Source organism: Salvelinus namaycush, chromosome 9 (genome assembly GCF_016432855.1).
Source record: "Salvelinus namaycush isolate Seneca chromosome 9, SaNama_1.0, whole genome shotgun sequence".
NCBI lineage: Eukaryota > Metazoa > Chordata > Actinopteri > Salmoniformes > Salmonidae > Salvelinus > Salvelinus namaycush.
Window position 1 is genome coordinate 40,198,376 of NC_052315.1, and position 13,744 is coordinate 40,212,119.

The 13,744-nt window shown below is 47.7% G+C and overlaps 1 protein-coding gene across 1 annotated transcript in view; it reads right to left on the reverse strand.

The window, feature by feature from the left end:
• The window catches only part of itpr2 (inositol 1,4,5-trisphosphate receptor, type 2), a 189,586-nt gene that overhangs the window by 81,332 nt on the left and 94,510 nt on the right, over nucleotides 1-13,744 (reverse strand). Inside the window, exons 38-42 of the mRNA XM_039001426.1 lie at nucleotides 8,093-8,189; nucleotides 6,986-7,173; nucleotides 6,504-6,696; nucleotides 4,660-4,916; nucleotides 3,429-3,629 (exon numbers count right to left, since the gene is read on the reverse strand). Of these exons, the coding sequence (XP_038857354.1) occupies nucleotides 3,429-3,629; nucleotides 4,660-4,916; nucleotides 6,504-6,696; nucleotides 6,986-7,173; nucleotides 8,093-8,189 (936 nt within the window). The remainder of the gene's footprint in view (nucleotides 1-3,428; nucleotides 3,630-4,659; nucleotides 4,917-6,503; nucleotides 6,697-6,985; nucleotides 7,174-8,092; nucleotides 8,190-13,744) is intronic.

Below are 13,744 nucleotides of genomic sequence, written 5' to 3' on the forward strand. Positions count from 1 at the left end.
TCTGTAAGGTTGGATGGGGAGCATTGCTGCACAGCTATTTCAGGTTGATCCAGAGATGTTCGACCAGGTTCAAGTCCGGGCTCTGGCTGGCCACTCAAGGACATTCAAAGACTTGTCCTGAAGCCACTCCTGCATTGTCTTGGCTGTGTTCTTAGGTTCTTTGTCCTGTTGGAAGGTGAACCTTCTCCCCAGTCTGTGGTCCTGAGCGCTCTGGAGCAGGTTTTCATCAAGTATCTCTCTGTACTTTGCTCCGTTCCGCTTTCCCTCGATCCCGACTAGTCTCCTAGTCCCTGCCGCTGAAAAACAGACGTGACGCTTTGCGTTTAGGCCAAAGAGTTCAATCTTGGTTTCATCAGACCAGATAATCTTGTTTTTCATGGTCTGAGAGTCCTTTAGTTGCCTTTTGGCAAACTCCTGTCATGTGCCTTTTACTGAGGAGTGGCTTCCATCTGACCACTCTACCATAAAGGCCTGATTGGTAGAGTGCTGCAGAGATGGCTGTCCTTCTACAAAGTTCTCCCATCTCCACAGAGGAACTCTGGAGCTCGGTCAAAGTGACCATTGGGTTCTTGGTCACCTCCATGAACAAGGCCTTTCTCTTGCTCAGTTTGCCTGGGTGGCCAGCTCTAGGAAGAGTTTGTGGTTCCAAACTTCTTCCAATTAAGAATGATGGAGGTCACGGTGTTCTTGGGGACCTTCAATGCTGCAGAAATGTTTTGGTACCCTTCCCCAGATCTGTGCCGACCCAATCATGTCTCAGACAATTCCTTCGACCGCATGGCTAGGTTTTTGCTCTGACATGCACTTTCAACTGTAGGACCTTTTAAACTCAGCAAAAACAGAAATGTCCCTTTTTCAGGACCCTGTCTTTCAAAGACAATACGTAAAAATCCAAATAACTTCACAGATCTTCATTGTAAAGGGTTTAAAAGGGCCTCCCGGGTGGCGCAGTGGTCTAGGGCACTGCATCGCAGTGCTAACTGCGCCACCAGAGTCTCTGGGTTCGCGCCCAGGCTCTGTCGCAGCCGGGAGGTCCGTGGGGCGACGCACAATTGGCATAGCGTCGTCCGGGTTAGGGAGGGTTTGGCCGGTAGGGATATCCTTGTCTCATCGCGCTCCAGCGACTCCTGTGGCGGGCCGGGCGCAGTGCGCGCTAACCAAGGGGGCCAGGTACACGGTGTTTCCTCCGACACATTGGTGCGGCTGGCTTCCGGGTTGGAGGCGCGCTGTGTTAAGAAGCAGTGCGGCTTGGTTGGGTTGTGCTTCGGAGGACGCATGGCTTTCGACCTTCGTCTCTCCCGAGCCCGTACGGGAGTTGTAGCGATGAGACAAGATAGTAATTACTAGCGATTGGATACCACGAAAATTGGGGAGAAAATGGGATAAAAATAATTTAAAAAAAATAAACAAATAAAAATAATTTAAAAACTGTTTCCCATGCTTGTTCAATGAACCATAAACAATTAATGAACATGCACCTGTGGAACGGTCGTTAAGACACTAACAGCTTACAGACGGTAGGCAATTAAGGTCACAGTTATGAAAACTTAGGACACTAAAGAGGCCTTTCTACGGACTCTGAAAAACACCAAAAGAAAGATGCCCAGGGTCCCTGCTCATCTGTGTGAACGTGCCTTAGGCATGCTGCAAGGAGGCATGAGGACTGCAGATGTGGCCAGGGCAATAACTTGCAATGTCCGTACTGTGAGACGCCTAAGACAACGCTACAGGGAGACAGGACGGACATCTGATCGTCCTCGCAGTGGCAGACCACGTGTAACAACACCTGCACAGGATCGGTACATCCGAACATTACACCTGCGGGACAGGTACAGGATGGCAACAACTGCCCGAGTCACACCAGGAACGCCCAATCCCTCCATCAGTGCTCAGACTGTCCGCGAGAGGCTGGACTGAGGGCTTGTAGGCCTGTTGTAAGGCAGGTCCTCACCAGACATCACCGGCAACAACGTTGCCTATGGCCACAAACCCACCGTCGCTGGACCAGACAGGACTGGCAAAAAGTGCTCTTCACTGATGTGTCACGGTTTTGTCTCACCAGCGGTGATGGTCGGATTTGCGTTTATCGTCGAAGTAATGAGCGGTACACCAAGGCCTGTACTCTGGAGCGGGATCGATTTGGAGGTGGAGGGTCCGTCATGGTCTGGGCGGTGTCACAGCATCATCGGACTGAGCTTGTTATCATTGCAGGCAATCTCAACGCTGTGCGTTACAGGGAAGACATCCTCCTCCCTCATGTGGTACCCTTCTTGCAGGCTCATCCTGACAATGCCACCAGCCATACTGCTCATTCTGTGCGTGATTTCCTGCAAGACGGGAATGTCAGTGTTCTGCCATGGCCAGTGAAGAGCCCGGATCTCAATCCCATTGAGCACGTCTGGGACCTGTTGGATCGGAGGGGGAGGGCTAGGGCCATTCCCCCCAGAAATGTCAGGGAACTTGCAGGTGCCTTGGTGGAAGAGTGGGGTAACATCTCACAGCAAGAACTGGCAAATCTGGTGCATTCCATGAGGAGGAGATGCACTGCAGTACTTAATGCAGCTGGTGGCCACACCAGATACTGACTGTTACTTTGATTTTGACCCCCCCCCCCCCTCGTTCAGGGACACATTATTACATTTCTGTTAGTCACATGTCTGTGGAACTTGTTCAGTTTATGTCTCAGTTGTTGAATCTTGTTATGTTCATACAAATATTTACACGTTAAGTTTGCTGAAAATAAACACAGTTGGCAGTGAGAGGACGTTTCTTTTTTTGCTGAGTTTATATGTGCCTTTCCAAATCATGTCCAATCAATTGAATTTACGACAGGTGGACTCCAATCAAGTTGTAGAAACATCACAAGGATGACCAATGGAAACAGGATGCACCTGAGTTCAATTGCGTGTGTCATAGCAAAGTGTCTGAATACTTAATTATTAAGGGAAAAAATCTTTAAAAAAATCTAAAAACATGTTTTTGTTTTGTCATTATGGTGTAGTGTGTAGATTGATTTAATACATTTGAGAATAAGGCTATAACATAACAAATGTGGAAAAAGGGAAGGGGTCTGAATACTTTCCGAATGCACTGTATATACCACATTTGCACAAGGCTACATTTGTCTTCATGCAATGCAATAATTCAACCACTAGAAACTGTGCATATGCATGGTCTAAAGTTTGCGGGACGATAAGCACATTCCCAAGTCAAGTTGAGTTTTTATAAATGCAAATTGTTGCATGAAAACTTGCACATGCATATTTTGGGGGCCCAGGACTGCTGTTCAATGTCTTAACCATTAGACAAAGAGGAAATCCTTGTGGTACATTATATAATTTGCGTTTACAAGTGTCAGGCAGGCACACCACATCACAAGAGTGTGATTCCAAATAACCTCTACACGGGCACAGTTTTTGGTCCCCTACCTGGTTCTCGTGGCAGGGTCCTTGGCAGTACTCTGTGATGGTCTCCAGGGTCTGCCGGACCAAGTCCACGTTGCCCTCGTTGATGTAGAGGCCCAGCAGGCCCAGGCCCCCAGTGGTGCTGCCACACAGGATGTCCAGGAACTGCAGCGTCTCACACACCAGGTTGTAGTTGGTCTTGTTGTTCTGGTTCCGCAGGAAGTTCTGGATTCAGGGACGAACCAGGAGGGGGAAAAAGGTGGCTCATATTAATAGGATACTTGCATGACATCCTATCGGAGTGTGAGCACATCTGATCTGTGTTTAAAGCAGGGTGTGTCAACTTTTCAGAATAAAAGCGTGAGACATACACTGAGTGTACAAAACATTTAGAACACCTTCCTAATATTGAGTTGCCCTCAGAACAGCCTCAATTCATCGGGACATGGACTCTACATGGTGTCGAAAGCGTTCTACAGGGATGCTGGCCCATGTGGACTCTAATGCTTCCCACTGTTGTGTCAAGTTGGCTGGATGTCTGGGTGGTGGAACATTCTTGATACACACGGGAAACTGTTGAGTGTGGAAAAACCCAGCAGCGTTGCAGTTCTTGACACACTCAAACCGGTGCTCCTGGCACCTACTGCCATACCCCTTTCAAAGGCACATAAATCTTTTGCCTTGCACATTCACCCTCTAAATAGCACACACACAAACCATGTCTCAATTGTCACGAGGCTTAACAATCCTTCTTTAACCCGTCTCCTCACCTTCATCTACACTGATTAAAGTGGATTAAACAAGTGACATCAATAAGGGATCATTGCTTTCACCTGGATTCACCTGGTCAGTCTATGTCATGGCAAGAGCAGGTGTCCAAATGTTTTGTATACTCTGTGTATATTGACAATAATACCCTGTTACACCGGATATAAAACCCAGATGGTTACATAAACGCTGGATTCCTAAATAGAGGTGGTGCTATGATAGGCTGCTGTTAGATCTCTGTGGAGATTCTGACTCATAATGGAGATGAGAAGAAAAATGATAATGCTCAGCTCAGAATCTAATCTGTTTCCTCAAATGCAGTGGGCCTACCTGCTAATCCCTGTTGAGATTATTCACGTATGATTCACTCATCAGGTGAACATGGTAAACACCAGTAAATTCAGCTTGTGGTCAGAGGAACTATGATCTCTCCATACAGTGCCTATGCTGGTGACAAATCCTCAATAAGGTTTATTCAATTCAATACCTGCAGGTCCCTGTTGTGGTTCTCACAGAGCAGCTGCAGGTAGCGCAGGATAGGCTTCATGATGGTAATTGCCCGGCTCATCTGGGCCTCCTCCTCCCTCTCCTCGGCCCCTCCCCCGGGCCCTTCACCGGCCTGGCCCTCCAGGACCTCCAGGTCTGTGTCCCGCTCCTTCCGGAAGGAGACAAAGGCCTTGGAGGTGGCCGAGGACGCCTCCTTCAACTGGCCACGCATGTTGTCTATCATGTGCAGGGAAGAGTCTTTTGCTAGAGGAGGAGACGGGGTGGGTCACTGAAGGGTTGCAAAATTCTGGAAACATTCCTAAACATTTACAGGTTTTCCAGAAATGTTGAGGATTTCTGCTGACCAGGGTTAAAGGTTGATTTCCTTTCAAGTCAGACAATTTTGCAGTGGAATTAAAATTCATGATTTGAAAATGTAGCATAACTTTTTGGATTATGTCATCACTTGAATTGCAATACACTTCCTGACCTGATATGGCTATATTGAAATGAAATTGACCCCAACCCTGTGAGCCAATCGAATGTCATGAGTGTTTTTCAATGCTTCCCTCTCAGTAGAACTCATATGAAATCTTATCATGAAACAAACCCTTTTTTGTAATAATTCTGAAATTACCGTGACCCCTCTGACAACGGGTTAACTGTATAGTTGGGTTTTCTGGTCAAAACAACCCATCTGGGTAGAATGGCCCTTTGATAGACTAGTGATGTGACCTCTCACATGGCCCCTGACTTGTGACCACAGGCATGGTGGCGAAACAGGAACAACAGAACCGCAATCACTCCAAACTACTGGGTCAGTGATACTACAGGGGAGACCACACATATTACATTTACTGTAGTCACGCTGCTGATTAAATTAGTAAATGGCCCTGCCAAAAGGATCAACTGAGCACTGGGAGTCTGATAATGTCAGCAAAGAGAGAAATGGAGGCGACCTTTGACCTTATGAGTCCCTTACTATTCCTATGTAGGTATGGCTGGAGTTGTAAACCTTTGAAGAACAATGCATATACTACACAGTATTACTTACTGTATATTACAGTATTAAATAATATCACATACTACTCAAATTTACACTCAAGGTTTATTACCTGTATGTCTGCATTGAGAGCCCTTTTCGGATCTCAGTGGCCTAAGCCCCATCATCTCCATGGAGACTTCTAGGGTCATGTTCAGGGCATAACCATATGACTCAGCAGCTTTGAAACTTAGCTCCCTCTCCAGCACTCATCCTCCCACACTCTTCCCTGGTCCCTTGCTATTTAATTCACTCTCAACCTTCCACACATCTCTGATCCTTCAGTCTGTGGAGCACTGGACAGTGGACATTTTACAATATCTGCTGCTTCACAGACATGTCTGGACTTGTTCTCCCATGAAACACGGGGAATGCCAGTAAGGAGGGGAAAGATTGCAGCTGAGGAACTAAATGGAGAACAGGTAATAGAGAACAGGTATTGGAATCTAACAAATGCTACAAATGATTCATTTTATTGTAGTGGTCAAAAATATTTGCATAGACGAAGCAATCTCTTCTTTTATATAAGTGCGCGATATCTCTTTAAGACCTAACACATTTGACAGGAGTACCGAAAGTAACAAATTCAACTACCATACCATTTTTCATGTTCTAGTATCGAAAAAGTACAGATGTTTTGGTATGCCGTGCAACACTAGGCCAGAACAGAGCAATTTGAAATTACACTAATGGGGACACTCAATATGGCCGCCGTCCCACCCATCATGTAACAACGACTTGAAAGAGAATGTCAGTTCTAGTCATTCTATTTCTATTGAGACAAAATAAAAATAAAAACATACGTGTTTTCCTGAGACGGACGCCACTGTGACTAACGTCGACGTCCTCGTCTCTCTTCCTGCAGGTGCCGACCTCGAACATGTTGACGGACACAGTGGCCCGGATCTCCTGCTGGGCCAGACGCATGCGGTCGTAGAACACCTTGAAGAAGTGCTCCGACTTCTTCTGCTTGTGCAGCTGGTGGTAGAATGAGTTCTGAAAGGGGGGAGAAGTGTAATCGACCCATCAGATAGAGCAGTGGTTCCCAAACCGTGGGGCTTTCAACTTACTCTTGAAAGTTGTACTAGTAGAATGCACAAAGTACAATTTCAGAAATTAGGTAGTGCATCATCAGTTTTCTTGTCATGTCAGTCCTTGCATACCTTAGAGAGCTTGTCAGAAATGTTCAGATCAACTAGCCCATGTCAAGTAACGTTTTTATAACCCATAGATTTTGTTTCTCTGTATCTGCGTATCTGTGTGAGCCCCTCTCCTCCCCACCCACCTGTATCTGAGTGTTTCCCCCCTGGAGCAGGGCGTTGCCTAGCAGGATGCTCTCCTCGAACATGCGGTCGTTCTTGGTGCTGACGATAAGGTCTATGACCAGCTCTGAGGCTCCCTCACTGTCCAGCAGACACTGGATATCTACCATGCTGCTGCTCAACTTGTCAGAGTCCTGCACCAAAGAGCCACCTGCAAACGGACAGATATTAGACTGATTGGATTGGGGAAAATGGCAGGACATGATTTGGAACAGACCTGGGTTCAAATACTATTTGTTATTTTATTGTTCATTTGTATTGTTCTTGTCTTTTTCTTAAATGCCAATTTAAAATGTGTACATGATACTGCAAAAAACGTTGAGTAAAATCAAGTCGATTAGCTTGTCTGGCTTAATAGACCAATGGAATAGTAGCAAAAGTGCCAACCCCCGGCACACCAGGCAGTCTCAACACTGAGGTGTAAAAACACTGGAGACTGCTTCCAATATGGATGGCCATTGTTTTCAACGTAATCGAACACATTTGCCGTTTTGTGGTCGCTGCCATGAGCCGATAACGTCTACATACTAGCACTTAACGCGCACTGGAGCGAGAGCAGCGACAACATCATCCAGAAGCATGGCAGACATTGGACTGAACAGGTCTGATTTGGAACCAAGGGTTTGTATGTGTATGTCTTATATCCTCTTATAACTATCAAGAATAAATAACAGTGGTTTTAGCCAATACATCATGTTATCTGCTCGCTCCCTCTGAGTAACAGGGATTATTGTTAAAGGGATACTTCGGGATTTTGGCAATGATGCCCTTTATCTACTAAGGAAGTTAGAGGTAGTTTCTTGAGCCAATGCTAACTACTGTTAGCAAAGTATATGGGTATCTACTAGCCTGCTAGCAGATACCCATAGATTACCAGTCATTGTGCTAACATTAGTTAGCAATTGTGCGAGCTCTAGTTAGAAACTTCCTTCAAACTGCACGCAGAGACATAAAAATGGTATCCAAGAGTTCATCGGACTATGGGGTAGTAGATAAAAGGCCCTCAATGCCAAAATCCCGAAGTATCCCTTTAAGGTATAGTTGAGGTTTTTCGGGGTTATGTTCAGTACCTCCAGCTGCGCTGTTCCCGCTCCCAAACTCTGATTTGGAGTGAAGCCTTTGATTTCCAAAGTAGCGAGTGAGGAGAATCTTCCTTAACACGTTTCCCTACGGGAGGAGAGAAATTAAAAGATTAAATCCAGACCTGACTCTGAACGTGTCTGTTGTACGCCAGACAGAAACACACACACACACTCTTTCTGTCGCACTATCTGTGTGTAACAGAGAAAAACAAAATAATTCCCCATACGGTGGGGTTCACTCAGGTAACATTGTTTTTGCTTCCCATCAACACTCTGAGACACCGAAGAAAAACACATTTTCCATGCATTCTTTTTCAATCACGACAAAGGTTGCATCTCAAAATGACACCTGTTAACCAGGGCCCATAAGGAAATAGGCTGCCATTTGGGACACAGTCATACATATTCAGTCTTATCATTTTTATTAATTGAAACTTTTGCAAAATATATAGAATTATAATACCATATAGACCATATTAAGTGTGTCCATGAGGGTGCAGTCCAATTGTCGTGTCCGAGGGGCCTTGGCCATTCTCGTAATTCTATTTCTATGGCTTTTACATCCGGTGAGATGGCCTTTTCACGTTACACAACTCTGTGGTACATCCAACACATATCCAGTACACTGTGGCTATATGGTGCCAATACTCAGTTGATGGGGTCATATAATAAAGACAACGTCACGAGGGAGATCGTTACATTAGCAACATGGATTGATGGAATTGTTAAAATTACATACTGAGAAGAAGCGACTCCTTCCACAGAGACCGAGAGAGCAAGAGATCGACCGGGAGACAGAGAGAGCGAGAGAGAGGCCGACCGAGAGAGAGGCCGACCAAGAGAGAGACCGATCGAGAGAGAGCGATAGACCGATCGAGAGAGAGCGATAGACCGACCGAGAGAGATCGATCGACAGAGAGAGAGACTTACCGAGAGAGAGACCGCCCGAGAGAGAGAGACCGACCGAGAGAGCGAGACCGACCGAGAGAGCGAGACCGACCGAGAGAGCGAGACCGACCGAGACCGACCGAGAGAGCGAGACCGACCGAGAGAGCGAGACCGACCGAGAGAGCGAGACCGACCGAGAGAGCGAGACCGACCGAGAGAGCGAGACCGACCGAGAGAATGAGACCGACCGAGAGAGACCGACCGAGAGAACGAGAGACCGACCGAGAGAGAGACCAAGAGAGAGACCGACCGCGAGAGAGAGAGAGACCGATCAAGAGAAAGACCGACCGAGAGAGAGAGAGAGACCGATCGACTGAGAGACCGACCGAGAGAGACCCCGACTGCCCGAGAGAGACCGAGAGAGAGAGAGAGAGACCGATCGACCGACCAAGAGAAAGACCGACCGAGAGAGAGAGAGAGACCGCCCGAGAGAGATACTGACCGAGAGAGAGCGAGAGAGAGACCGACCGAGAGAATGACCGACCGAGAGAACGAGACCGACCGAGAGAGACCGCCCGAGAGAGAGAGACCGACCGAGAGAGACCGACCGAGAGAGACCGACCGAGAGAGAGAGAGAGACCGACCGACCGACCGAGAGAGACTGACCGAGAGAGCGAGAGAGACCGACCGAGAGAGCGAGAGAGACCGACCGTCAGAGAGACAGAGAGAGAGACCAACCGAGAGAGAGAGACCGACCGAGAGAGAAAGAGAGAGACTGACCGAGAGAGAGAGACCAACCAAGACCGACCGACCGAGAGAGAGAGACCGACCAAGAGACCCCAACTGACCGACCGACCGAGAGTGAGACCGACCCGAGAGCGAGAGACCTACCCGAGAGAGACCGACCGAGAGACAGCGACCGACCGAGAGACAGAGAGACTGACCAAGAGACAGAGAGACCGACCGAGAGAGAAAGACCGACAGAGAGGAAGAGGGGGAAGAAGGAAACTGGAGCGGAGCTGAAGGTACGGTACACTAGCTACTGATCCTGTGTTTCCTGTGGGAGAATGTGTTACATAATGCCTAGTGGTTGCTGGCTTGGAAATGACAAGGAAAGGCAAACACTCGCGACCTTCGCCCTCCCTAGAGAGAGCCACTGAAATAACCACCCCCTCTCTCTGATTGCGCAATACAGCATGTGTGTGACTGAAGTATAAACCAGTCCTGCAGGTAGAAAACTTGTAAGCTCCAGAGGCTCCCTTTTCTTACCACCAATATGTATTGTGTAAGAGCACAGCAAATAATGCATTAATGGAGAGGGATTGATGGAGGGAGCGAGCGATGAACGGACACATGGCAACCACCACAGAGGGCCGCGTCATGACAAACGACAGATCCTTTCTTGCATGGATACCACAGACGGGAAAACAGACATAGTGCACACCAAACACACAAAAGGATCCACTGGAGGAGTTCCAAATCAAATTTGAGCTGAAGCCCTTCAAATAAGCACACTGAGGAGAGGCACGGAGAGGAAAGGAGCCGCATTCTGGTGGAGAGGGAGCACGTGCAGCTGATGTTCCCGGTCTCAGTAAACACTAACTCATCTGCAGTCAGCAGAGACAGCAGTCTGCCTGCACCGTCTGGCGAAGAGCTGAGCCCTCACACACATGGACACACACAAGCTTGTGCACTAGTGTAGGCACGCACACACACGCACCCGTGAGCACACAGGCTCTCACACACATACGCGCACACACCCTTCATGGACTGCAGGTGATGATTCAGTGAGCCAACTCGTGAGCCAACTCGGCTCATTCCCACTTAATCAGACATATATAATCCAAGCTATCTTTTAAAGTAACTCAACAGCAATGAGTTTATTTTTGATTGATTGATTCCCCTTCTTCTAAAAAAGGAGATGTCGGTCTCTTGCCAATCTTTCTCACATCCATCCTAAAAGAGAGGGATAGTGCAGCCGGGCTCCCCATGTCTCTTCCCCTAGCTGCCTCCCCCTCGGATGATGTGGTCTGCTGGCCATCTCTGCAGAGGGAGGAGGAGAGAGAGAGACCCTGCGAAAGAAAGAGAGAGCGAAAGAGTTGTGCCAGCCTGACTTATTGGTCTGCTACTGCATGTAGTCATAAAAAATCCAGTCAGGTGATGTGAGGACAGAGGGAGTGAGGGAAGGAGAGGGAGCGAGAGAGAGGGAGGGAGCGGGATCGAGATCAGGATCGAGCGAGAGAGAGGGATCGAGAGGGAGCGAGAGAGAGCGCGAGGGAGAGAAGGAGAGAGAGCGAGGGAGAGAAGGAGAGAGAGCGAGGGAGAGAGCGCCAGGGAGAGAGAGAGGGGGAGCCGGGGGGGGGGGGGGGGGGGGGGCGAGAGAGAGAGGGAGCGAGAGAGAGAGTGAGTGAGCGAGACGGGAGGGAGCGAGAGACGGAAGGAGGGAGCGGGAGGGAGCGGGAGGGAGCGAGAGAGAGAGCGAGCGAGCGAGTGAGTGAGAGAGGGAGCGAGTGAGAGAGTGGGCGAGTGAGAGAGTGGGCGAGTGAGAGAGTGGGCGAGCGAGAGAGGGCGAGCGAGAGAGGGCGAGCGAGAGAGGGCGAGCGAGAGAGGGCGAGCGAGCGAGAGAGGGCGAGCGAGAGAGGGCGAGCGAGAGAGGGCGAGCGAGAGAGGGCGAGCGAGAGAGAGAGGGCGAGCGAGAGAGAGAGAGGGCTAGAGAGAGAGCAAGCGAGAGAAAGATGTGCGCAAGCACGCCACACTGTGGATCTGGTTGTCCGAGTTGAGCTCCTCTCTAGGATCAGTTTTGCCTTTTAAATAATAATGAATTAGATGTGGGACCTGATCCTATACAGAACAAAAACGCAAAACGCAAAATGTAAAATGTTGGTCACATGTTTCATGAGCTGAAATAAAAAGATCCCAAAAAATGTCCATACGCTTATTTAAAAATATATATATATTTCTCTCAAATTGTGTGAACAAATCTGTTAACATCCCTCTTAGTGATCATTTCTCCTTAGCCAAGATAATCCATCTACCTGACAGGTGTGGCATATCAAGAAGCTGATTAAACAGCATGATCATTACCTTGCGCTGATGACAATAAAAGGGCACTAAAATTTGCAGTTTTGTCACACAACAAAATGCCACAGATGTCGCAAGTTTTGAGGGATTGGCATACTGACTGCTGGAATGTCCACCAGAGCTGTTGCTAGATAATGTAATGTTCATTTCTCTACCATAAGCCACCTTCAACGTCATTTTAGAGAATGTCAGTACGTCCAACCGGCCTCGCATACCACAGGTAAACACGCCAGCCCAGGACCTCGAAATCCAGTTTCTTCACCTGCGGGATCGTCTGAGACCAGCCACCCGGACAGCTGATGAAACTGAGGAGTATTTCTGTCTGTAATAAAGCCCTTTTGTGAGGAAAAACATATTCTGATTGGCTGGGCCTGGCTCAGCAGGGGGTGGGACTCCCAGGCCCACCCATGGCTACACCCCTGCCTGTCATGTTTACTCCATAGATTAGGGCCTAATTCATTCATATCAATGAATTGATTTCCTTATATGAACTGTAACTCAGTAAAATTGTTGAAATCGTTGCATGTTGCGTTTATATTTTTGTTCAGTATAGATAAGCACTCCTACTCCGAGACGCTTTATGAATATGGACCCAACTATTATAACATTAATTTTGTTGATTACATCCTAATGAATACGATTTCATGGGGGAATGTGATCGTGGAGTGGGAACAACAGTCTAGCATTACACTAGAACACAATGTTTCCACCTGTGCTCCCATGGTTGCACAGAAGCAGAGACCGGAAGCAGGGTGGATCTAATGAACTATGGTTGGAGGGAAGTCTGTGTGTAACTAGCCCTATGGTGTACTGTATCATAGCACTAAAGCATAGGCTATCAATACAATACAACCACGAAAAACACTGAAACGAAAAGCAGATCAGAGGACGTCGATGTCAGAGAACGTTCGACAGAGCATTATCTCCCATGCTCGATTTCTTCAGTCTTAGATCAGGGGAAGTTTAAAAAACTCAAATACAATTAAACTTACTGTAGGCCTATACGTACATGCTTATGAAATTGGTAAGATGAATGTGATCTATCACTGATCAATCTCATTAACCAGCAGCATAGCACCCTGCATCCCACTGCTGGCTTGCTTCTGAAGCGAAGTAGGGTTGGTCCCTGGATGGGAGACCAGATGCTGCTTGAAGTGGTGATGGAGGGCCAGTGGGAGGCACCCTTTCCTCTGGTCTTAAAAAATATCCCAGGGCAGTGATTGGGGACATTGCCCTGGTTAGGGTTCCGTCTTTCAGATGGGACGTTAAACAGGTGTCCTGACTCTCTGTGCTCACTAAAGAGCCCATGTCACTTATTGTAAGAGTAGGGGTGTTAACCCCGGTGTCCTGCCTAAATTCCCAATCTGACCATCATGACCACCTAATCATCCCCATTTTACAACCGGCTCATTCCTCTCCCCTGTAACTGTTCCCCAGGTGGTTGCTGTAAATGAGAATGTGTTCTCAGTCAACTTACCTGGTAAAATAAGGGTTAAATAAATAAATAAACATTTAATATATCAATTGTTGCCAATGTCCGTTATTTTCTGGGCAGTGAAAGAGTTAACAGCCACTCTCTCAGCCCAAACCCAGACAGACACAAGAGAGAGCATCATGCCCATCCATATCACCTAGTTGTGAGACGCTTCTTTTCAAAGGAAGGGAAAAAGA